Consider the following 24,527-nt stretch of genomic DNA (forward strand, 5'->3'; position numbering starts at 1 on the left):
AACTACAGCATCTCTTTTAGATTATCATGCTAAGACCGTTTCATTGCTACATTGTGCTTTCTCGTCTCTGCATCGTGTCCACCTGTTGTCTATAGTCAGATACTTAGATTACAAGTTAAGGGACCATCTCTTTGTTATATGTTTGCCCACTGCCCAGCCCAATTGAGCCTTGGCCTGTAAGTGATGCATATAATCACAGCATATGGAAAGATGAGCCGGCAGCCCCTTCAATGTTTGGTATTTTTAACTGCGAATTCATGTCATTCCAAACCCTGATGGGCATAAATGCTCAGAGGTCCTTGCCATCATGGGCAATATTCCTGCTGTCTGATGTTTACTCAGATATCATGTGCTGTACCATTTTATTATGATAGGAATCCCATGAACATTTCTTACCACACTGGTTAGTACTTTATTCCTCGATTCAGCAAAGCAGCTGTGTACATGCTGAAGTCTTACTGTAGAAAATGGAACTGAAACACATGCTTAATGTTACAAACATGCTTAAGTGTTTTCCTGAACAGGGGACTTAACACCTCTTCCAATTTGAAAAAAAAAAAATTTGACTCCAAGGTTTATTCTTTTCCCTGCTGTGGTAACTTCTGCCAGGATACCTAAAATTAAAGTACAACTGACAAGAGATCCCTTTTGGAAAGGAAAACTCCTGCTGACTTCAGTGGGAATTTCATGCTATGCAGAGCATGTATGGCTGTGCATCTTTGCCAGTTATAATAAACCTGGTTTGTATTTCTCAGTTCTGATGGGAGAAGAGAGATGTTTATTTTATTCTCTCTGGGCTTTGTGCTGACATAATCTAGCCATATCGCGATATCGGACGGGCGCTTTGTAAAATCAAATTTAAAATCATCTGCTGGAAAAAAACATTTGTTTTATTACCAATAATACCTGAGATTATGTTTCTTTCACTTTTAACAAACAGTTGATTTGCTTGTTACTGTTTAGCATGTGTGGGAGGGGGATAGTGTTTTTATTTATATGTTAGTCTCTCCTTGGAGATCCAGCGAAGTCAGTTTCACTCTTACACAGAGAGAGGAAATTCCACATCAGAGTCAGGAGTCCTCATCTTTGACATGCCACTCCCACCCCACGGAAAACAGCACCCGCTGAGGGGCCTCAGTGGTATAGCCTTAATGCTGTAATGTCTGCGGCTTCTAAAACAACCACATTCATTGGATTATTGATTGATTGATTTTTATTTTTTCTGTTAAAGTGAAAATGTGTCTATTGGACTCAGGTGTTACGAAAGCTTGTTTTTTTTACAGAATTTAAGTGTTTGGCTAAAATTAAGCTGACGCTGTCCATTTGGTGAAATAAACACACTTCCTTAGTCTTTTGTTTAAGTGCCAGTATATACCCAGAGTGTGATTGTTTAACTTTGTTTCAGGTGGAAGGAATGATGCCTTAATTTAGTATCCTTATGCAGCCTCATCCAAATATCCTCCTTATACTTCATTGCCCTTCCATTATTTTATTGAGGTTGTTTTGTATCATTTTAAATTTGAGAAATGTTTGTTTACACAAATGCTAGGGATCTGCCCCTGTTTTAAAGAGAATGTCACTAGATCAAATTGAAAATAATTTAAAAAGATTTTAGGAAACATTAAGAACAATAGAAATGTTTCCAGTATTTTAAATTCCAGTGCGACATTTTCTTAAGCAAAAATAAATGCTTTCCCTGTAATGTTTGCAACCTGGTGCTTGAAAGTGAAATTGACAATAGTGCTGCTAGAGCCAAAAGTGAAACTGACTAGTCTAACTTCAGCCTGAAGGCTGAGACCAACATGGAAAGGAAATGAACCCTGAAATAGTGACCAGTAAATGAGGGGTGTGACTCTGTTCCTGACAGCAGTAGTAAAAATTCCCCGGGTGTCCGCTAGCAGAGCACCACCTTTGTGAAGAGCACTGAGAGATGCAGATGAAAAGGGCTGTGTAAAGTCCAACTATTCTTTGTTCATTCTCTAGGGAGCTCTCATCTGAGCCCATCCCTCCCCTAGGTGGTTAGGATCAGCAGGTTAAATGGAAATCATTCCTGGTCCCTAGGTCAAGAACCGGTCTGTTTCTGAGCATCACTTGTGTTTGACTAATTGAGCTGGAGTCTGAAATAATTGTCTTTGTAATACAGCATTACCTCTCCCTCTCTGCTGCACAGCAGTTCCTGGTGGTGCACATAGGCCAGCGGGGATGTTGCTGAGTGTGTGTGCCCCCGGAGGGAATGAAGGAGAACTGGCCCCCAGTGCACCTCCTCCCTTTCCCCTAACCCCCTTCTGAGCATGCAGAGCAATCTGCGCGGGGCCATGACTGTAATGGGAAATCAGATGGAGCATCAGTTATTGATTGGAGTTTCTCCTAAATTGGAACGATGGAGGCAGGGTGGATTAAATATATAGGTCCCAACCTCTGCTCAGCCATCCCTTCCCCCACCACAATCTCCCTTTGTTCCCGGAATTAACCGCTGTGGGCCTGGGCAAAGGGGAACTGCTCTCATCTCCCAGCTCACCGCTTCCTGAATCTTGCTTCAGGGCTGGGCGTGATTGAGGTTGGTGTTTTCTGTCTGTGCCTTGAGAGTGTCACCCCGGGAGCCTTGATGCAGAGGTTTCTCTCTGGTGTCAAACCAGCAGGGTAGGGCATGTTCTCGGCTGACACAAAGGGGAGATTTCCCAGTGTCTGACTCTCCCCCCTGTGTGGGGAAGGGGGCTGGCGAGGCAAGGGTGAAGGCAACAAGCCCAGCTCAGTTGGGTGCTGCTGGCTCAGTGCCGTTGCCCTCATGCATCTTTCAGTGCCCCTGCTCCCCCCATTCCAGCTGTGTCCTCGCATGCTCCTGGCCGCACAAGGGGAGCGGACGCTGTCAGGCCCTGCTATCTTGCTCTAAATAATTTACCAGGCCTCATCCCAGACATAAAGGAGAGGGAGACGGGGGCAGTGGGGGCCTGGTGCTGCCTTGGTCGCAGCACGACATGGCTAGAGAAGCAGAGAATGGGATGCAGAACACAGAGGCCTGGATGACCCCCACATCCCCACCCTTCTGATGCGGCTCATCTCCAATGGATTGGGTTGGGGTGATCCGAGGAGCAATGAGCTCCTAAAGCCTATAGGATCCTGCTGCCCTGCACCCGGCGCTCCGAGTACGTGCAGGGGCTTCGGCTGTCGCTGCTGGGCTCTTCTTGGAGAGGACTTGGGTGCCTGCCTGCTCTCGTCCCCAGACTGCCATCTGTAATGGGCTCTTCTGTAAGGAGAGATGGAGGGAAGGGATGAGGTGCCTCTGTCCATCCCCTTCTAGTGGTGGACTGTTCCCAAGGGCTTTGGCCAGCCTGGGTCAAGTAGTGAGGTTTCCGTTCCATCCCTTGTGGGGGGGGGAGGTAATCGCCCTAGGACCTTTGACCCTTGCCCTCAGGAAATCTTCCCCCATACTCAGCCTACACTTTATGCTCTCAGTTTCACTCCATCTCACCTCCTTCCCCCTTGGATTAGCTCCTCACCCTCCTTGGTGTGGGCTATGTCCTCTGACTACCTCAAGAGAAAGGATGGCTCAGTGGTTAGGGAGCCAGCCTGGGAGTCAAGAGATCCAGGTTCAATTCCCTTCTCTGACACAGACTTGCTGTGTGACCTTGGGTATGTCACTTAGCCTTTCTGTGCTTCAGTTCCCCATCAGTAAAATGGGGCTAGCTGCAGTGCCCTGCCTCCTGGAGTGCTGTGAGGCTCTAAGTACCTTAGACTATGAGATGCTCAGACAGCATGGTAACGAGGGGCCATAGAAGCAATTGTTTTTCTCCTCGTTAGCTGGGTTTGTCCGGTCTGAATGCCGAGGCGTGGGCAGTGTGGAATCAGGACTGAAACTGTTGTTCACTCTCTGATCTTTGCTGAGGGCAGCACTTCCGCATTGGTGCAGCTGCAGTGCTTTAGTGAAGACGCTACTGTGCGGGTGGGAAAGCTTCACCCTTCGGGATAGTGCAGCTACCTCGGTGAGAAGCGGCGCCTATGTTGACTCCCCTCCACAGAGCCTGTGTGCCCCAGGGCTTAGGTCAGCATAACTACCCCGTCACTCAGCGGGTGGATTTTTCGTACCCCTGAGTGACGACGTAGTTATATTTGTAGTGTAGACCTGGTCTGAATCACTTAACCTCTCTGTGCCTCCTTTTAAAAGCGTGTCTAGGGTATGATTCCATTACTCAGCCCCCAGCGGGGAGGGCTTGGGCAGGGCCTCTGGTTTCTCTGCAGCGTCCCCTCTGGTTGATCTTGGCATGGTTTTTATGTGCTCCGAGGGGGAGCCCCGGCCCATCCTCTCCTCTGTCCAGCAAGGAGGTTGTCATGAAGGGGTATCCAAAGCATGTGTGGTTCTGAGGTTTCTTTAAGAGGGGGAGAAAGGAAAGATAAAAGTAGGCACCAGCATCTGACCCCCTTTCCCCATTCCTGCCCTGAGTCCCAGTGCTCCCTGACTGAGCTGGCCAGGGGGAGTCAGAGGTGCACTCACCCCCTAAGCTCACCACAGACCAGGGTCAGTTTCTGGCCTGGAGTAGCTGGAATTTGCAGCTCACAGCAAGGCTCTCTCCTCAGCCTCCTGTCCTCTTCTCAGCACAGTTGCTGCTGGCTTTTTCTCCCAGGCTTTGTAGCTTGTGTCACTGCAACGCACCAGAGCTTTGGAGAGCTGCAGATCTAGTGGGGACAGGCAAGAGTTCTGAGAAAGATGTGGATGAATTGGAGGGAGTCCACAGGAGAGCAACAAAAATGACAAAAGGTTGATAAAACCTGACCAATGAGGAAAGGTTAAAAAAGGGGCATGTTTAGTCTTGAGAAAAGAGGATTGGATGGGGGGACCTGATAACAGTCTCTGAATATGTTAAGGGCTGTTATAACGAGGATGATGATCAATTGTTCTCCATGTCCACTGAAGATAGGACAAGAAGTAATGGGCTTCATCTGAAGCAAGGGAGATTTAGGTTAGATGTTAGGAAAAACATGAGCTCTATGTTGCTGCCCAGCAGTGGTTGCCAGCAGAGCCTGCCACCTCGCTCCCCATCACCCCTCACGTTCTGCCCAGTCTTCTGCAAGCAGGTCGCTAATTGAAACCTGCTCGAGGTTTGCTCTGCATCCCCGCATCTGTTTGGTGCTCTGGCTTCTTCCCTGTGCCTTTCAAGAAGTCTGGTCGCCAGACAGCTCTCCCCTCTCCCTTCTGAGTGGCAGCTTGATTATGCACTACACACTTACACTTCTGCTCCCAAGAACCTGCTCGAGAGGCAGAGGGGGGTGGGGCTGGATAAAGCCCCACTTGTCCTGCATTTCATATTCACACGCTGTCTATCGTCTCTTGCACCCTCTAATCTTGGAGCTAAACAGACTCATCTGCATTTAAAAAAGAGAGAGAGAGAGAGAGCAGCAGCAAGGGAAAGAGTGAGAGAGATGATCCACAGAGCTTCATAAAAATGATAAATTGCTTTTAGATATTGGGTAGGAGAGAAAGCGAGTTCTTTTTTTATTTGACAATATTAGTCGCTTAGTGGCGCATTGTTGCTGTGCATATGAGCTCAAATTCTCAAAGCAGTCAAAGCCAAGCAGCCGGGAATTGAAGTGTAAATGAGCCACTGCCAGGCTTTTCATTTTGCCTTTTATGATTTCTCTCTTTCTAGTATGTAGGTCAGTCTCCATGTTCAACGTATATTGTGTATGTGTATATGGGGTGGATGCGTGTGTAGTGAGTGCAGTGTGTCTGGGGAGTCAGAGCTGTTTACACGGTGGGGTGTATGTGTGTGTAATACATGTAGGCTTGGAAGGTGTAGACTTTTATCGGTAAATGTCTATACATGTCAGTTTCACTGTACATATGCAAACCGACAAAAAATCGTTTCCATCTGTAATGATCAGAATTTCAGCGAGGCAAAGTAAGAAAAGGCTGCTTGAGAACTTACGAGAGTTTGATTCAAGGATATTGACTGTCTATTTTGACACGCGATGTTAACAATTTGTGGTTTAGCAGTGATCTGTTTGGAATCTCAGCGTCTACTGTCATTAAATTATTTTTTCTGCTCGCCGCTGTTCCACATTTCCCCCGCCCCCCAATTTCCCATAAGTGTGGACATTTAAAGATAAAAATAGTAAAAATGCTTTAAAAAAGATCACTGAAATTACTTAAAAAAAAAGAAAAGAAAAGAATTCTGCCAAGCCCAAGTATGAGCAGGATGTATGTCTGTAATGTAAATCTAGTGGGTGTGTACATGTATGTGATAGATCAGCTGTTCTCAAACTGTGAGTCAGCCTGATTGTGGCTTCAGCCCTGGGTGGCCGGGCTCAGGTTACAGGCCTCCTGCCTGGGGGGCTTCGGCTCTGGCCCACCCACCCAGGGTGGTGGGACTCAGGCAGGCTTAGGTCCCCCCTCTCAGGGTCATGTCGTAATTTTTGTCCTCAGAAGGGGGTCCCGATGCAATGAAGTGTGCAAACCCCTATGATAGATATGTGGTGAATAATATATGCCGTGGATTTGTGTGTAGCGTGCGTGCGTGATATATGTGGTGTGCGCTCTGTGTGATTGTGCAGTGAAAGGGTGTGCTTTGGATGTGCATGCACAGTGGCTGTGGATGTGGAGGGTATTGTTCTGCACTGGTCAGTGACGTTCCCGGGAGTGGTCCAAGTGCTCTGTCCTCTCTTCTCATTGCTGCGATTGTGCTTTGCTCACAAATCCTACCTGCATAGGGCTGGGTTTGCGTGTACCTGTCCCCCCTCCACCCCTGCGCCTCAGCCAACTTTAAAAATTACCTTTCCTGTTACATTAGCAATTCAGATGCTGATCTGGTCTGTGCTGGCTGCTCTGATTACTGTGTGTGATAAAGAGATTTGTGCATCTCCTATTAGAAAGACACAAGCCCTCAGCCATGTGATCCTGGTAGATATGCATAAATTGCAATGTATAAAGAGAGAATGTGTGTGTGTGTGTGTCTTCTACCCCCACGCTGAACTGAGTTACAAGGTGAAGACATTTTTTTTTCTTTTGCTCAGGTTTTTATTTTAATGGCCTTTCTCTCTTACTTGAACTGGTGTCAGTAAATGCTGTTGGAGATGAGGGCTCGGGAAGGCTTGCTCCCAGCCATCCTGTCAGAAGGGGTGTGGTCATTGTGAATACTTTAGGGGTGGGGATCAGAGGCGATTCATCCATCTACCTCAGTTGGAGGGGCCAAGAATCTCTCCATGACCTGGTTAATTTCACCCGCCCTGCCCTCATGGCCACTTCTTGTCTCATTGTATCACAGTAGGGGCTGGGCATTGTCAAGCCCTGTTGTGGTAGGTGCCATAGTGCACAGAGTAAGTGAGAGTCTCTCCCACAAAGAGCTTATGCTCTAAACAGACCAGACAAGACAAAAGATGGACGAGGGAGAGAGGCCCCGGGAAGGGAAGCGATTTGCCCAAGGTCACACCACTGGGCAGTGGCAGAGCTGGGAACGGAACCCAGCTCTCCGAACGCCTAGTCTCTTTCTAGAGACCAGGCTGCCTCCCGGCTGACTGAGTTTGCTTTCACTCAGTACCCCCCTGCTCTCTCTGGGGCTGGTGTCCTGTGTGGGATGGAGGGCACAGAGCGCCATGGCTGTTTCTTTCCTGTGTCGCTATCTAGGGCAACACCTGCCTTAAGTGACCTCTCAAGGCCCCTCTCATAGGTGCCGACTCTGCGGGTGCTCTGGGGCTGGAGCACCCACAGAGAAAAAATGGTGGGTGCTGAGCACCCACTGGCAGCCCCCCATCAGCTCCCCCCCCCACCCCGCAGTGTTTCCTGCTCGCCGGCAGGCCCTGCCAATCAGCGCCGCCTCCTCCCTCCCTGCTCCTCCTGCATGCCGCAATCAGCTGTTTCATGGAGTGCAGGAGGTGCTGGAGAGAAGGGGGGCAGAACGAGGGTGTGGAATGGGGCAGGAGGAGGTTGGGCAGGGGTGGGAAGAGGTAGGGCAGGGATGGGGCCATGGAGGAAGGGGTGGAGTGGGGACAGGGCCTGAGGCAGAGCCCCGGGGGTCAAGCACATCCCGGCACATTGGAAAGTCGGTGCCTGTGGCACCTTTGCAGAGACGGGCTTCCCAAGGAGAGTGCAGGAGACTTGCCCTGTGTCTGTCCGGGGGACTCGGAAGAGGGGGCGGACAGCAGGAGGTGGGACCTTTTGTGTGCAGCTTTTGCCATACGTAAGTTGGTGCCAACATGGCGTGTCATGCTCCTCTTCACCACCAGCTGCCACGTCTCGCTGCCTGTGAGCCCTGCAGGGTGGAGCCCCTTTGGGAGCAGGTATCTGGGAGGGGAATGGGACAATCAGCCCCTAAACCCAGAGATCCTGACGGATGCACCCAGTGGCGCATTGACCAGCTGTGCTGTTTTGCCCCCTGCCCAACACGGATGTGGGAAGGGAGCTGTGGCTGGCTGAGGCAGGTCATGCAAGTGCAGAGTGGCGGGCAGAGAGTGGGGGCCAGACATTGAGAAGTGGGAGTGATCCTGAACCCTGGCTTCCTGGGGATGTGCAGTGTCTGGGCTGCTCAGTCTGTGTGTGAGGAAGGTGCTGTGAGAATGTAAAACCCCCTCCCTTTGGGACGCTGTTTGGCAGGGGGTTACTGTACTTTGGCCTGATCCAAAGCCCTTGGAGGCCCATGGAAAGACTCCCATTGGCATCAGCTCCTTGTAAGATGGTAGGAGCCGCTGAGAGGCAGCTGCTCAGGAGGGCAGGCAGATCTGCAGGGAAAGGCTCGGAGGCTGGAGGGTGGGTCTTCCACTCAGTGCAAAGGCAGGAGATTTGGTTGTTAATATCGCGGCGCGCTCCTACTCCCATCCTGGCCTGCGGCCACGAGGCCAGGATCTGGCCCATACTGGCACACTTTAGGCGTTGTGTAAATAACTACGCTTGCATCTGCTTTGTTCTTGCAGCCCCCTCACTGACAGCTGTGTCCCCCCCTGCAGTTTGTCTTGTCTTGGCATCTTGAGTTCAAGCTCCTGGGGGGTGTCTTTATTCCTGGGTTTTGTGTTCAGTTTGCTGAGCCCAGGAGTGCCGAACAGATAAAATAATGCTCAGAGGTTCACGAAGAGAATAACGACACCATCTTGCATCCCCATATGGCAGATGGCGATTATCATGTGGGGAAACTGAGGCACGCCGTTTGCTCAAACTTATGCATTGAGGCTGTGGCAGTCAGGAACGGCATGCAGGAGTGTGGGCTCTTAGTCCTTCCTGGTTCCTATTAGATAAACTCCCTCCTACACTCCGGCATGGAACCCAGGAATCCGGGCTGCTGTGACTGTTACAAAACAAGGGGAGTGAGGTTCTGTCTCTGGATAAGCAGCCTAGGCTGACCTGGCCTCTTTCTGCTCTCTCCTCCCAGTGTGCCGAGGAATGCTGTGCGGATTCGGAGCCATATGCGAGAGAAGCACCACCAACTCCTCCCAGGCCTCCTGTGTCTGCAAGAAGACTACCTGCCCGGTGGTGGTGGCCCCCGTCTGTGGTTCGGACTATTCTACCTACAGCAATGAGTGCGAGCTGGAGAAAGCCCAGTGCAACCAGCAGAGGCGGATCAAAGTCATCAGCAAGGGGGCATGCGGTGAGCAAAGCCAAGGACACGCTCGAGCCCTGGCAAGGCGAGATGGGCACCTGTGCGCCAGCCTCATCCTGACGCTCTGGCATCGGTGACATTCTTCAAGGGAGGGAGCTGTTTGCATTTAGTAGTTTGGAGGGGGTGGGGGCTGCGAAATGAATGGTCACAGCCTGTCCTCAATCATGGTCGAAGCATTGTAGGGCGCCGGGGAGGATGGAGAAGGAGACAGACGCCCCCAGGTTGGAAGCAGGGTACCCAAGGAAAAGGGTAGGTGCCAGCGCCATCCCTGGTGTACAGACTGATCCAGCATGTAGACTCCTTTGTCCACCACCAGGGAGCGATACAGACACTCTTGAACAGCGCACGGCGACTCTCCAAAACCGCCTAGGTTAAGGAGACTCCCTTGTGCCATGGAATCGGTAGAGAACATCTGGGAGGAAGAAGGCAATAACCTGGCCAGGGCACCAGGGTGACCGTGCCCCTGGGCTTGTGAAAAGGGGCTGCGGGTTCTTTAAAGATCACAAGTGGGCAAGCTGTAGGTTTTACATTTTGTTCCAAAGGTGCTACCTCCAGCAGCACAGCATGCCCTAATGCCACTCTGAGGTATCAGGCCTGGGGGCAGGGGGCCGTTCGGGGTATGGCTACACTGCAAACCCACAGCAGGGCGTCTCAGAGCCGGGTCAGCTGACTCAGGCTCGTGTGGGGCTCCCACTGCGGAGCTAAAAGCAGCAGCGTAGATGTTCTCACTTGGGCTTTAAGACCCTGTGAGCGGGGAGAGCGTGGGAGCCCAGGATCCAGCCTGAACCGAACCATCTATGCTGCTGTTTTTGCCCTGTAGCACGAGCCCAATGAGCCTGAGTCAGCTGATCTAGGCCATGAGACTCGCAGTGTAGATAGCTAACCCCACTACCTGACCACCAGCTTGAGGCTGGCTTTACTAATGCCTCTTCCACTCCACCTCGGTGCTGATGCCCCTCAGTGCTAGGGAGAAGGTGCCTCACCAGCCTTTGCCATACCATAAAGAGCAAGAGCCTCCACCGAGCACTGGAAGTGAAGAAAATGTCCCTGGTTCTCTCCATCTCTTTTCCAGCCCTGCCTGTAACACTCCTCAGCCACAGGGCTCTAAGCCCTTTCAAACGTCATTATCTTCATTTAGCAGACAGGCAAACTGAGGTACAGGGAAGTGAAGTAACTTGGCCAGGGTCATGCAGCCGCTCAGTGGCCGAACCAGAACCAGAACTCATCTAAGGCCAGGATTCTAGCCATGAGGCAACACTGCCTCCAGAAGCGAGAGCCATTCGCCTGCTCTGGAGAGAGAGAGTGACACATTAGCCCCCCCACATATCTAAGTGAGCCCCTGCTTCGGGGATGGAGATTTTTCCAGGAGGCTGGGTGAATGAGGCTAATAAAGGCCTTTCCCTGGGCTGGCATGCACCAGCTGCGAGCAAGGAGCTGTGTAAATGAGCCCCCCGTCTCCTCGTCTCAGAGTAAATTAACTTGACCTTTCCCGAGCGTGGTGCTCCGGCTCACAATAAATCTGCGCCCGGCATTCCTGCCAGGGCCCGCGTCAGAGGCGAGAGTGTGCCGAGTGATTTATTTAAAATAATAATCATAAAAAAGTGACAAATTAAAAAAAAAAAAGGAAAAAGCTGACAAATAAATTTGGACCCATTCCTGTCAGCGAGGAAATTGCTCCTTGAGCTCTTCCTCCAATTACATTGTGCTGGCGGTACCTTGAGGATCTCTGTTTTGCTTGTTTGCTGGAGCGAGAGTCTCCCAGAGCTCGGGCTTGGAAGAGTGCTTGCAGTACTGGGAGTCAGGGGAGTTGGGAGTGGGAGGCTGGGAACTAGAGATTTGTCTGAAGCGCCAGCTGGCTGGGCGAGGGCTTCCCCTTCTTTGTCTCCCTTGGATCTAGGAGCTGAGTCTGCAAATGGCTGAGCACCCTCCACTCCTGTTGATTTCAGGATCGGATGGGCAGCATCTTGCAACATTCCTACAGGCCTGATCCAAAGTCCAGTTGAAGCCAATGGCGAGACATTGGTTGATGTTGGTCGGCTTTGGAGCAGTCCCCGCAGGCTTGATCCTCGGAGAGGCTGAGCAGTCTGGCCTGGATCCAGCTAAGCCCTGAGGCAAATGCTTCACTTTATGCACGTGAGCACCTACATTGAGTTCAGCGGCATTACTCACCTGCAGAAAGCGAAATGCGTACTTCAGTGCTTTAGCTGGATCAGGTGCTTGGCACCTGGCCGGCTCTGGCTCCTAGCTAGAGCATGATGGGAGCCCAGAGCCAAGTGGAGACAAGGTTGCTCTGTCTTGTAATGATAGTGAAGAAAAGTCTGGGTAACTGCAGGGCTTTATGATGAGTCCCGCCAATGACGGTCCTAGGCCCCACACCAGGTCTGGCGCCTTTCAGCATGCCGGGTTCACACATGGACGGTGGTGCTCAATCTTTCCAGACTGCTGTATCCCATTCAGGAGTCTGATTGGTCTTGCATACCCTCAAGTCTCTTAAAAACTAGACTATTTGCTTACAAAATCGGACATAAAATACATAAATGTCACAGCGCATTGGTACTGACAAATTGCTCCCTTTCTCATTTTTATCATATAATTCTAAAATAAATCAATTGGAACATAAATATCGTACTTACATTTCAGTATTTAGAGCCGTATAAACATTGTCTGTATGAAATTGTAGTTTGGACTGATTTCACTAGTGCTTTTTATGTAGCCTGCTGTAAAACTAGGCAAATATCTAGATGAGCTGATGTCCCCCCTGGAAACCCTCTGCATACCCCCAGGGGTACATGTACCGCTGGTTGAGAACTGGTCACCGCATGATATGTCAAGAGCGCGTAGCACACACATCATTAACCAGGCATGACCCTTGCATGTTCCCGGTGTGAGGCCTTGAATAACTGATCCTGGCTTCACCTCTCTGTGAATACATGGTCGCCAAAAGCCTTAGTGGGGTGATAAAATTGCCAGTGACACTCGTATGCTGCTCAGCCAGCCAGCCCATCTTAAGAATCTAGCTAGATTTCAGGCAGGGGGGCACACGATCTGCAAGAAGGCAACACCACTGTGGGATTTGCCTGGATTCGGATGTTGGTGGCAATCACCTGCCTGTGTCCCTCGTGCTCGTGCAGGGATAGGTTAGGCCCTCGTGTTGCCAGAGCAGCGTGGAGAGCTGAAATGCAAACATCCCGTGCACCGGCCCTGTTAGAGCTGGGCTGGATATTGGCCCTTGCTGCTCTGCCTTCCACCTGGTATCCGACTCGCCACCTGCAGACCCCAGGGCTCCGAGGGCAGGATGCTCCGATTTAGTGCGGGAGGAGAATGATTTGTGTGAAAGCCCTGAACTTAACACAGGGCTGTCCGGGCTGCTGCTGGCCAAGGGCCCCGCTGAGCAAGGAACGCGCAGTCCAGGATGCCCTGTGCTGCGGCTGCCCTGGAAAGGGAGCCATTGCCCTTAACTGGGCAGCGGGGAAGGCTCTTGCCCACCCATTGCCTCCTTGTGAGACCTGCCCAGGTGTGGTGGGGGAGGCAGTGAGGAGAGGAGTAGGATGGAGCGTGAAGGGATGTGGGGCCGGAGCTGTGCTGCGTTCATGCGGCAGTGCCATGTCTCGTCTCTCCCCAGGTTCCAAGGACCCCTGCGCAGAGGTGACATGCAGCTTTGGCAGCACCTGCGCCCGCTCCACGGACGGCCAGTCGGCCAAGTGCATCTGCCCAGCCTCGTGCGGCAGCGCGGCCGAGAGCACGGTGTGCGGCAGCGATGGCAAGGACTACCGCAGCGAGTGCCTGCTCAACAAACACGCCTGTGACAAGCAGGAGAACGTCTTCAAAAAGTTGGACGGGCCCTGCGGTGAGTCGCCCGCCCGTGCCAGGGGAGCCCGCCAGCTCCAAGTCGGGGAGGGAGGTACTTCTGAAGGTCCCTCCCACTCCATACTGGGCCAGCCCTCCAAGCTGCAGGGAGGAGTGAGTGCTGGGCTCTAACAGTGGGAATTAAAGCACCGGGGGGCTGTGAGAATGCCTAGAGCCGCAGGCTGGCAGTGGGCTAACACAGCTGCGTCTGGTGGCCTGAGCCCCCTTCAGTTTTACTGATGTTGGGAACCAGCAGGAAATGCTCCAGCGTTCAAGCCTGACCCCCTGGGAAATGCTGGGAGAGGGAATCAGGCCACCACATGGTAAAGGCCAAAGCACCGTGGGGCAAGTCCTTTCTTTTGGGGCTTCTGAGATTGGTCTAAGCAGTGGAGAACAGGAAAAGCCCTGCGCAAAACCATCGCGCCCAGTGTCCAGTCTGTTTGGCTACACTCTGTCACCTGAAGTTACTGCCTCTTTAAATTTCCACTGAGCCCTCTATTCCTTTCCAAGGGCTTATCGGGGGGCAGCCTGGCACTGGGGCTGGGAGGAGGGGGTACCTGACTGGTGGCTTTCCATCATACTAAGAAATGGGGCCTGGGCAGTAGGAAACCACTCCCTACTGTGTGAGCTGGGACGTGGAGAAGCCCAGCTTCCAGCTGAGACTATAGCTTCCCTAGGAGCACCCGAGGACTAGAGCCAGGACAGTGGGTTCCCTAGAGCAGGGGTTGGTGGCTCCCCAGTACAAGAGCTGGTTTATACTGGAGCACCTCCTCTTTCTCCCCTTTGCATGCCCCGTCCATCTGGCTTGGGAAGCAGTCAGTCTTCACAGCAGTTCATACAGAGCTTCAGCCCCTAGTGGCTGGCCACACACACCTCTCGCTAATGATCTGAAAAGGGGCTGCAGCCTTTGACGTCCCTTCTCCTCCCTGCCCTGAACTGGCCGCAGACCTCTCCTGCCAAACCACATCTCTAGCAGCCGAGGTTGCAGGCCTTGAAGAAACAGGCCACTTCCCCAATGAAAGGAATCCATCAGTCACGCAGCGTGACACCGATCCCCGGGGAGTATGCCTAGCCTTGTCGCTGCCCGGAACGGCTTCCATCGCGTTCAATTAGTGCTGTGGAGCTTTGTAATTAAAAGTGACTGTATTAATTAGGAAAAGCACTGGGTTGCTAAGGACACGTGCCAGATACCCCGTCTGTAATTGGGGCAGGGGGAGGCTAGACACCGGAAGAGCTGTTCATTTTTGCAGTCCACCAAGTTCCCGTGATGTCACAAAATCACCCCAAGCGGGGGCAGGGTGCTTGTGTGTCTGGGAGCTCGGAGGGGCCAGGGAGCACTCTCCAGACGGCACCTAGAAGCTGTGTTCGGTTCTGGACAGCTGAGCGTTAGGAGGAGCTTACGAAATGGAAGGGGATTCAGAGAAGAGCAACACACGCGATTAAAGGACTGGAGGGGCTGGCGGAGAAGGAAAGAGAAGAGCTAGGAGCTAGTGCTGCAAGGTCATGATTGACTTTGGCCCCCGCCAGTTCCCTGGCACTCAGCCCCTGGCAGGATTGAGCCCTAAAGGAGCAGACCTGTCTGCAAGTGCTTCAAGGTGTGTAAACACCCAGGGCAATTCAGGGTGGGTGAGAAGTAACACGATGCAGATGAGCAAAGTAAGCATTCAGGCTGAGCATCGGGAACCAGTTCCTAACGGCGAAAGCTGCTGAGTGGTGAAACCAGTCTCCAAGGGTAGCGGGAGGCCATTTCGGCCTGGGGGAGGCAGGGTATTTGCAAACCTTTTCGTCACGTGAGCCACACCTGAACAGAGGGGTCTTGTTCCCCTGCCTGCAGTGCTAGCGTTAGTCCACACAGCTAAAAAACCCAGCGGCAGCGAGTCTCAGAGCTCGGGTCAGCTTGTGGGGCTCACGCGGCGGGGCTGAAATGATCAGTGTAGAGACCCTCCACCCCTCACCAGGTTCAGACCCTGGATTGCAGCCCAAACCCAAGCATCTACGCTGCTATTTGTAGCCCTGCAGCACCAGCCCCCGTCAGTTGACCTGGGCTCCGAGACTCGCTACCGTGGGTCTTTTTTTTATTTTTGCTGTGTAGACGAACCCCCAGTCACCGTTGTGGGAGCCCCACCTCCCTTCCTGTGCACAACCCCCTGGCATGCCTGGAAAAGCAAAATCCGGGCCCTGATCCAAAGCCCGGGGAGTCCTTCCACTGACACGGATGAGCTTTGGCTCCAGCCCTAGAGGAAAGGGGGGAGGTAAGATCCGGAAAGGCAGCCGGAGGAGAAGCCAGCACCATGGGACCAGCCAGCTCCTTGCAGATCCCCAGTCAGTGCTCTGTGGTCTTTGGGGCATGGTCTGAAAACCGTCGCTATGGGGGATGATCCTGGTGGGGAACAGGCTGGAGGGGACCAAATAGCCCTGGCTCCTACTTAGTCTCTAGGCAGCTCTGTATTGGGCCAGCTCTGGGGAGGGGAACTAAAAAGCCCAAGACTTGAGACAGGATTAACACATGGGTGGCGCCTGTTTTGCCCGTGTATTTAGTATGCTAATGTGAGCACGGATCAGCGGTGAAGGTGATCCGGATAAACCCAGATTATGTCAGGGGAAAGGTAGTGCATTGCCTGTCCTCAGGGATCTTCCCTCAAAGGCCTGGATTTCCCAGCCCAGCTGCCCAGGGCAGGGAACAGATAAGAAGGTTTTAAAACTGAGCAGGCCCCCGGGGAGCGAGTGCCCCTGGCAGCTCAGAGCACCTCAGGAACAGGTCAGACAGACGACACCACCAGGGTTGGTCAAGCTGACCTCAGCTGGGAGACTGGATGCATGTGCTCTCCAGGTCCCTTCCAGTGTGGTTCTATGGTGTGCGTTGCCCAGGAGAGGACCCATGGGCATATTAAGGAACTATGTTGGCCTGGCTCTAGAGGGAGTCCTGTCTGCCTTGGCTAAAAGGATAGAAGACTTCTCCCCAAGAAGGCTGGGGCTCTGACAGAGGAGCAGCTCTCCCGACCTGTGGTGTGTTGAGGGCAAGGGGTTGGGAGGTTGAGCCTTGAGCTCCCAAAGCTCCTCTTAATTGAAATAAGTTTGATCTCAGCCTTGTCTTAGTGGCCATCTGGCCACAGAGCTTGAATACCAGAGGGCACAGCTGGCAGGAGGACTTAGAGCTGGGGTGTCAACAGGCTCTACAACCAGGTGTGGATCAAGGGGCACCAGCAGAGTCACCAATTTTGGTTGGACGTGTTCCTGGAGGTTCCACCACAAGACATCATCTAATTCCTGGAGAGTCCAGGACAATCCTGGAGGGTTGCCAACCCTTGCTGTTTGAAGAGCGCTGCAGGCCAGGGTTCAGATGCATTATCAGGGTTGTCTGGGGAGGGTTAGACCATCCTTGCTCACCTTGGTGCTACTCAAGTCTCACTTGCTTCTGCACATATTCCTGGCCATGAGTGACTGGGCCAGTGACTGTCTGGGCTGAACCCTCAGCCCCTGAATTTGTCAGCAAAGCTTTCGTCACCATGAATCCCTAGGCTCTCTCCATCTGGAGGCTGGGTCTTACTTCAACAGAGCCTTGCAGAGACCAAGAGAGAAGGGAGCACCAGTGCAGCTAAGAGCTGGACTGGGATGTGGTGGGGCTAGGCTTAGAAAGGCCCGACCCTGTTGGGCATGGACTGCCCCTGGAGATGACTGTGCTGGTCTGAGAGTCCCCTTTTCCTTTGCCTTCCATTGTATGTGCAGACCCTTGCAGGAGCACTCTCAACGACATGAACCGGGTGTGCCGGGTAAACCCCCGCACTCGCAGAGCAGACCTGCTCTCCCGGCCTGAAAACTGCCCTCCGAAGAGGGACCCGGTGTGTGGCGACGACGGGGTGACCTATGATAACGAGTGTGTCATGGGGCGGTCGGGCGCCATCCGGGGGCTGGAGATCCAGAAGGTGCGTTCGGGGCACTGCCAGCCTCAGGGTAAGTACCTCTCAGCGACGTGCCTGACAGCAGGGAGCTTGGGTTACAGGATGCCTGTTTCCTCCCCTGGGGTGCCCCCCCAGCAGGTGCTGTCTAGGGGAATGAGATACTCCCCTGCCCCATCTAAACCTGCTGGATTTGGACAGGGAAGCTGCCCCTTCTCAGCCTGTCCCCACCTTTGTCATCTGGCTCCACTGACCCCGCGAAGAATCCAGTGTTGGTCACTGCTAGAGCAGGGGCCGAGTGGGCCCAGACTGGGTGGGAAATCCAGTGTTCTGGTGGCTCTGGCACTAGGGGTGGAGGAGAAGACTCAATAGTTCTGGAGGGCGGGGAGGGGACTATTTCTTCCAAATCTGCACGTCCGTCCATCAACGGGAGCTGGGCTGTACCCAGAAGTATTGCCCTGAATGCCTCTGAGCTTGGGCGGCTCAGATAAAATCGAACAGAGGCCTCAGGCTCTCTGAATTCCCCCAACTGGTTCTTCCGCAGGGCTTCTGGGAGTAGCTCTGGGGATCAGAAGCCACCTTAGAGTGGAGCCAGCAAATAGCCGGGGAGCCTGAGCTTTTCCATAGGCTTGTGGTCCCCTCTTCCCAGTTCTCTTTCTTATAGCATGCGATAGATCCGTGGTCCTCAGCCTATTCCTCCCTGGGGTCCCCTTGGCACCAGGCCACCTCCCATTGCTGCACCCCCCCAAGTTGGGTGCCCTGTTAGCAGCTCAACGCCAGCTAGCCCGACTCCTGCGTCCCAGCTGCAGGGTGTAAGTGGTGCCTCCCTCTTTCCATTCCAGACAAGTGCCAGGCCGAGTGCAAGTTCAACGCCGTGTGCCTCAACCGCCGCGGCACCGCCCGTTGCTCCTGTGACCGCATCACCTGCGACGGTGCCTACCGGCCCGTCTGTGCCAGGAACAGCCGGACCTACAGCAACGACTGCGAGCGCCAGAAGGCGGAGTGCCAGCAGAAAGCCGCCATCCCCGTGAAGCATGAGGGCCCTTGTGGTAAGCAGCACTGCAGCGGTCCCGTTTGTCCCCGTGCATCTCCCCCAACCTTCTTTGCTACCCACCCCCAGCAGGAAAATGCCCCACGCGCCTTCCTGCTTTCACACATAACAGGGCAGAGGAGGAGCCTTGCTGTCCCTGCGCCAGGGGTAAGTCGTGTCCATGTCCCTGTAGCCACTAGGCGGCCCCTGTTCCCCTTCATGACCTACAGGCCGGTAAGATCCATTCCCTTCTCTTCTTCCTTTTGCCTGATCCCAAGTACCATCTGTCTCTCTACTCTCTCTCCGTCGCTGCCGTTTCTCTCTCCCTCTCTGCTCCAGTGTTGTCTGCGTCCGATGTGTCCTGTAATGAAGGGGAGAAAAGTGCTTTGAACAATAATAACGAGAAGCATCTTGAGTGTTCGGTCCATGTCCCCCATCCACCTGCTTCCTGCCAGGCACACATGCTGTATCACCCAACTCAGAAGCAGCTCTCATTGCCCATCCCGCCTCCTGGGGTAGTGCCAGTCTCCCAAATCCCTTTCATTGCTACCCCTGCCATGCTTTCCAGCCTTTCTTAGCTCCAGGTGCCCGCCATAAGGAACTCTCCCCAGTGCTGCACCTCTCTGATGGTCTCGTCTGTGTCTGTCTCGTGTCTGGGTAGGAGCTGGGAGGGCCTTTGGACCTTCTGATGAAGGCTATTTTAAGAGATCTGGGTTGTGGGATAGGATGGGGGCCTGGGTTTCTATGGCTGTGGAAGCCACCAGTTACAAAATTCAGCTGTTGCCCAGGAAACTGGATGGGCTAACCACACTCAGTCCACCGACTGGCATCAGTTGGAAGAATTGCTGATTTCAGGTTGGCTTTAATTTATTATAGGAAAAATACAGGTGTATCTTCAAACTGCTCTTGTATCGTATCAAACCTTCTGAGAAGATTCTTAGATGAACCCCACTTTTTCGGGACTGTTTGGCTGGCTTTGCACTCCTTGTGTCAGAGTCTCAATATTACTAACCCTGGCAGCTTAAAAATCATTTGTCAATCATCAGATTGGCATAATAGAATCATGGGATATCTTTTTAAATCTATGCCTGGGGGCCTTTTCTGATTGTTGAACCATTAGGGGTCACTTTTCCAAGTTTTTCTTTGCAACCACGAAAGCTAGAAACTTGCTTTTCTTTTTCAAGTGAGTGAATAGTTTCTCACATATTCACAGGATTCCAGGAGCTGGGGCTTTAGGTAAGACAGCAACTACTGCAAGACTTGCAATAAAATAGTGACAGTCAGCAGCCTTAGACTTTGTTTTCCTTCCCCAAGCTATATTAGTTCCTTCCCCCGTTGGGCTGCTTCTCAAGTTGCGTTCCTCGGGTTCCAAAGCCCATTGAAGAGAGTTGAAGTCTTTCCATTGATTCCAGTGGGCTTGGAATCAAATCCTAATATCTCAGCCCTTCTGAAAATCCAGTCCTATGTCTCTGTTAGGGTGTAGATCTGGAGCAGTTCCACTAGCTTCAGTGGAATTACTCCAGATTTACACCACTGTCAGTGACAGCAGGATCTGGCAACATGCCATCTTGGCATGTCTATTCCTTGGTGGATTCTGCAGTTCTTGTCTTGATACTGCCCTGTCCCATATAGGGAAGCATCTCTCATCCTCCTGTTTCGATTCTCCTTCATTTGATGGCTTTCCCTTTCCTCCTCTCCCTGCAGGCCATGCAACCAGGCAGGAGAGCAGGCCCACACACTGTTCCTTTCAAGAGTGTGTGCTCGTGGGATGGAAAGTAAATAAAATCTAGAGCGAGAGCTGAAGCAGAGTTTGATTCTTGCTTTGCCAAGACTTGGAGATCTCAGTCCATGCGACAGCTCCGTTCTGCCTCCTAGCAAATCACCATGCCATAGGCCTTCTCCTTCCACATCAGCCCGCTGCTTCCCTCAGCTGATCCCTGCCCTGTGCAATGTGAAGACTTCCGCCTCCAGGTCACCAGTTCAAACCCAGCACCGGAGCAGACGTGACCCATGTAGAATGAAGTAGCGATCTCAGTGCAGTTGGTGCTAGGCACCTGTCCCCAGCACAGAAGCATGCTCACTGGCACGAACTTCTCCTTTCTGGCAATCTGTCCATGGAGGCTGTAGTGCAGGCCAGGGCTTAGGGAGACATTGTGAGGCGACACTAAGCATGAGAGCTGAAGCAGTTGGATGCTTGATCGGCCAAGACTTGGAGATTTCAGTCCGTATGACAGCCCAGTTCTGCTCCAGAAGGGAGCTAGAGATCCAGGCTCTGTGTCCAGCAGCATCTATAAAGAATCTCCTGTAGCTTCATTCTGCCCAAGTCCTGCCTCTTCTCCGCAGCGTGGGATGCTGCAGGGACATAGAGATGGGGTCCCGTCTGGTCAGGGTGGAGGTGCACTGGGGGAAAGTGTAGGGGAAGTCAGCTATGCGCTGTCTGTGCTGGCCCTGCTCTGCAGAGACAGAGATACTTACGAAATACCTCCCTGTGCCCCTACCCACCTGCATATCCCGATTAAAATCCCTGATGTTCCCTCCTGTCTCCACTATAGGGAGCACGGGGGAGGCCCCAGGGATCTAGCGCGTCCCTTCCCCTGGGAAGGCCCTGGTTGGGGCAGGGAATAGGAACCTCCCTGCAGAAATCTTGAGGCATCTCCTTTTACAGCAAGGCAGAAGCCGCCAAGTGGTACCAGCCCAAAGTGGGGGATTTAGGGAGCATGGATCCAGCCGTATGCCCTGCTGTGCACATCAAAGCCCCTTCGGGGCTGCCTGCAAACTCTCAAGCTTCTGGAGGAAGATTGCCGCTGATGGGCAGCATCTGGTGAAGAAGATTTAGCATAACTAGAGCCTATGGAGGGGAAGGAAATGAAAGGCAGCCTAATAACATGGCAACACGATGCTTTAATCTTTCAAAGATACCTGCCTAATGAACTCTCAGCCCCGCTGCTCGCACTTCTCCAGCAGCCGGGGAAGGAAACAAAGCCAGGCAAAATAGCCCACTCTGCCCATCACAGATTATTTTTTTAGGTTCCTTTCTGCTTTCAAACAAGGGCGCCTCCTCTAGGTGAGGGGATATGGGATGAGGAGGTTAGGAATTTGGGAGAGGCAGGGTTTCATGGGGGCAGAGGAAAGGTCTCTGTAGTTGTGTCTGTTTGTTTTCCTCCTCCTCTTTCTCTTTCTTTCTCTCTTTCTCTCTCTCTCTCTCTTTCCTTCTCTCTGTCTTGTGTTTTACAGCATTGCCTGTTTGGAGAAAGGACGTGCATCCGCACAGCACCCCACTGCTCCCAACCGGGATGTCTCTGCTCAGAGGTCTGCTTTCCTACCCTTCTCCTTAGCCAAAGGCATTCCCTAAGATGTCAATCTCTCTCTTCCTCTCCCCCTCACTCTCCTCCTGCCTGACCTTAGTTAAAAGCCCTTGGGATGGAAAGATTCCCACATTTTTTTTTACCAGTCCACCCACTTCCTGCCTGGAATGAAAGTGCCTTGCAGTGTAACGGAATTTTTAATGCTTGCTCCAGTTTGTATCTCCTTCTCTGAAATGGACGGGGACTGGTGGGGTGGCCACACAACTGCAGGCTCCGTTGTGGGCAGCTGCTGTTTTGCCTGACCATCCGTGTGAGCTGAGAACCCTGTTCTCTTTCTCAAGCCACCTGGGTGCCTCTTCCCAGCCGATGAGTCAATCTGGGCTGCTCCTGGTTGATTTTTCTGTTTGTCCCGCTCAGGCATGGTCGCGGACTCCTGGCTGCCCGAAATTGTCGTGCTTTCCCCCATCCCCCTCCTTAGCGTGCGTTCGTGTGTGCGTGCGTGTATGTGCCAGGCAGCCCAGGGCATGGAAAGGAGTGAGCGTGCTGCATGGTGTTGCCCTGAACATGAAAACTGCCCGCCTGCCTCCAGATGCACGTTGCAACATGCCGATTTTTAAATCCTCCTTCAGTCTGGCGAAGGAGCCTTCTCCTGTCTTGGGTTTCTCCCTGGGAATACACCAACATAGCGCTTCAGTAGATGGCAGCCCAGCCTGCTGGCAGGAGGATGCGTCGAAACTCCTTGGATGTTGCAAACATAGGCAGGGATTGCAGTCGGTCAGAGCAGCGGACTCGGAGGCAGGTGTCCCAGGAGCCATTTACTCCTCTTCCACTTGATAGATTTTCAAAAGAGCTCAGCTCCCCTCTGGGCACCACAGTGGGTGTCCAGGTTTCTGCAAAGTGCAGAGTCACGTGATTGACAATATGGTCCCTTGAGATATGGCCCCACCTGTAAATTGGAGATGTGGACTCTCAATGGTAGGGGGGTGGGGGAGTTGGAGTCATAATTACCTATTGATTGTTAGCACACTCCAAGGTCCTTGGATGGAAGATGCTATGGAAATGCTTGCTTCTGCTCCCATTGAAATCAATGGAAAAACACCTGTTGACTTCAGTGGAGGTCTGGGGGGGGAAAGCTGTCAGCCTGAGGATCAAACTGCCAGGGAAACCTCGTTTGCTGCATCACTGCAGCTCTGAATTGCTCGAGGGCTGAGAAATGTCAGAGCGGATGTGTCTCTCCACTCCAGGCCTGAGATCCTCCCATCCAGCCGCTCCCTGTTTAGCCTCATTGTGCCGGGCAGAGGCCGTTTTCCCATGTCAGCGTGCTGCCCCTGCATGACTCCAGGGCACAGTTATGGGAAGCATGTCTTTAAAAACAAGGAAACCAAAGCAAGAGATGCCAGCAGGCCCACTGGTGCTGCAGAGAGGCACCGGCACCACATGGGAAAAGCTTGGAAACCATCTGGCTGCAGGAAGAATTGGAAGGTGGGGTGGACTGGGGGGTGAGTGAGTATTAGAGATGAGAGAGAGAAGCCTTGGCTGACTCCTGTGGCCCAGCCCTTCAATCCAGACCCCACTTGGCAGTTGTCTCCATTGCAGGCCTGGAACTGTGTGACATCCCAGATGTGGGGACACTCTCTCATTGGGTCCCACGGCAGGGACTCCTCTATTCCTGCTCCTTCTCCACTGCTTGAGCCAGGAGCATCTGCCTGGGGCAAGCTTGGCTTCTTGATAGGCAGGATCTCTCCATGGTGCTGGTGGGAAGCATGCAGCAGCGGGGGCCCCTGCACTGAAAGGCACACGCCTGGTCTTGTCACTCTGGACCATTGACACCCCCCGGCTTTGTACAGAGGTGCCCCAGGGTTCGATTTCCCATCAGTCAGGAAGGGGGGCTCCAGCAGGCTGTCTCTGGGTAGAACCCATTCCAGCTGTCCATGCAGAGTTTGCCTTTCACGCCCTGCGCTGGTCTGTGGCTGTGCTGTCTTCGCAGCGTGTTTGTTTTGCTCGGGTCTCTCTCGGCACGTGCCCTGTTGCATCCATCTGGCTTTTGCTGCCTTGCATTTCCCCGCTGGTTTGTCGTCACGTTTCCTTTTCAGGGTTTCACACCAAGTTTCTTTCTTCTCTTTCCCCTCCCGTCGCTGCCCAGGGCGGTTGTTTGAGTATCATGGAGCGCCCCCTTGGCTGGACTGCTGGCTCTCCCCCAGCAGTTTGCACAGTCCTGCCTTTAGCTGCCTGGCCTGGCCTGTAAGCAGCCTAAACCAGAGCACCAGCTTCCGGGCGGTGAAGGAAATGCAGCCTGCTGTTTGTCCCACTGCCTGCCCTTGGGGTTATGATTGTGGATTTCTGCACTGCAGATCTTCCCTTAACAAAAATCTAAATAGAAAAGTCCTGGGGGCAGGCGACCGTGTGTCTGTAGTAGAATAGGGATGCTGGGCCCGATTTGCTTCTGCCACTGGTGCAAACCAGGAGTGACTCCAGCGGAGCCAGTGAGTTGCCCTGGTGCAAAGACTGCACAGGTGAAAGAATAGTCGGGCTCGGTGCTCTCTGCAATTGAATGGGCTCGGCACCCCATCTCCACTTGCAGAACAACACGCAGCTGCCTGGAGATCCTGCAGACTGGTGAGAGATGTTTGGGCCTCTCTTCCTGCCCTGCTCGTTGGGCAGTGTCCAGAGGAATGCCCTTCACACTCTGCATTGGCTGACAATGCTCCAGGGAAGCCTCAGCACCCACTAGGGTGAGTCAGTTTGGCCTGCCCCAGGCCTCCTGCTGCACGTGTTTCTGACATTTTAACTTGGGCTAGTGCAGCTCTGCAGCGACCTGTCCAAGGAGGAGTGAGAGTGATCCTCTCTCCCCGGTTCCCACCACACTCAAGGA

At 52.9% G+C, this 24,527-nt stretch overlaps 1 protein-coding gene across 7 annotated transcripts in view; it reads left to right on the top strand.

The window, feature by feature from the left end:
- The window catches only part of AGRN (agrin), a 216,395-nt gene that overhangs the window by 135,460 nt on the left and 56,408 nt on the right, over positions 1 to 24,527 (top strand). For all 7 annotated transcript variants that reach the window (XM_030537623.1, XM_030537625.1, XM_030537624.1 and 4 more), the window contains 4 exons: positions 9,351 to 9,566; positions 13,201 to 13,425; positions 17,151 to 17,375; positions 18,163 to 18,369. In XM_030537623.1, coding sequence (XP_030393483.1) covers positions 9,351 to 9,566; positions 13,201 to 13,425; positions 17,151 to 17,375; positions 18,163 to 18,369 — 873 coding nt within the window. The remainder of the gene's footprint in view (positions 1 to 9,350; positions 9,567 to 13,200; positions 13,426 to 17,150; positions 17,376 to 18,162; positions 18,370 to 24,527) is intronic.

The sequence above is a fragment of the Gopherus evgoodei genome, chromosome 18, assembly GCF_007399415.2.
Source record: "Gopherus evgoodei ecotype Sinaloan lineage chromosome 18, rGopEvg1_v1.p, whole genome shotgun sequence".
Taxonomy (NCBI): Eukaryota; Metazoa; Chordata; order Testudines; family Testudinidae; genus Gopherus; species Gopherus evgoodei.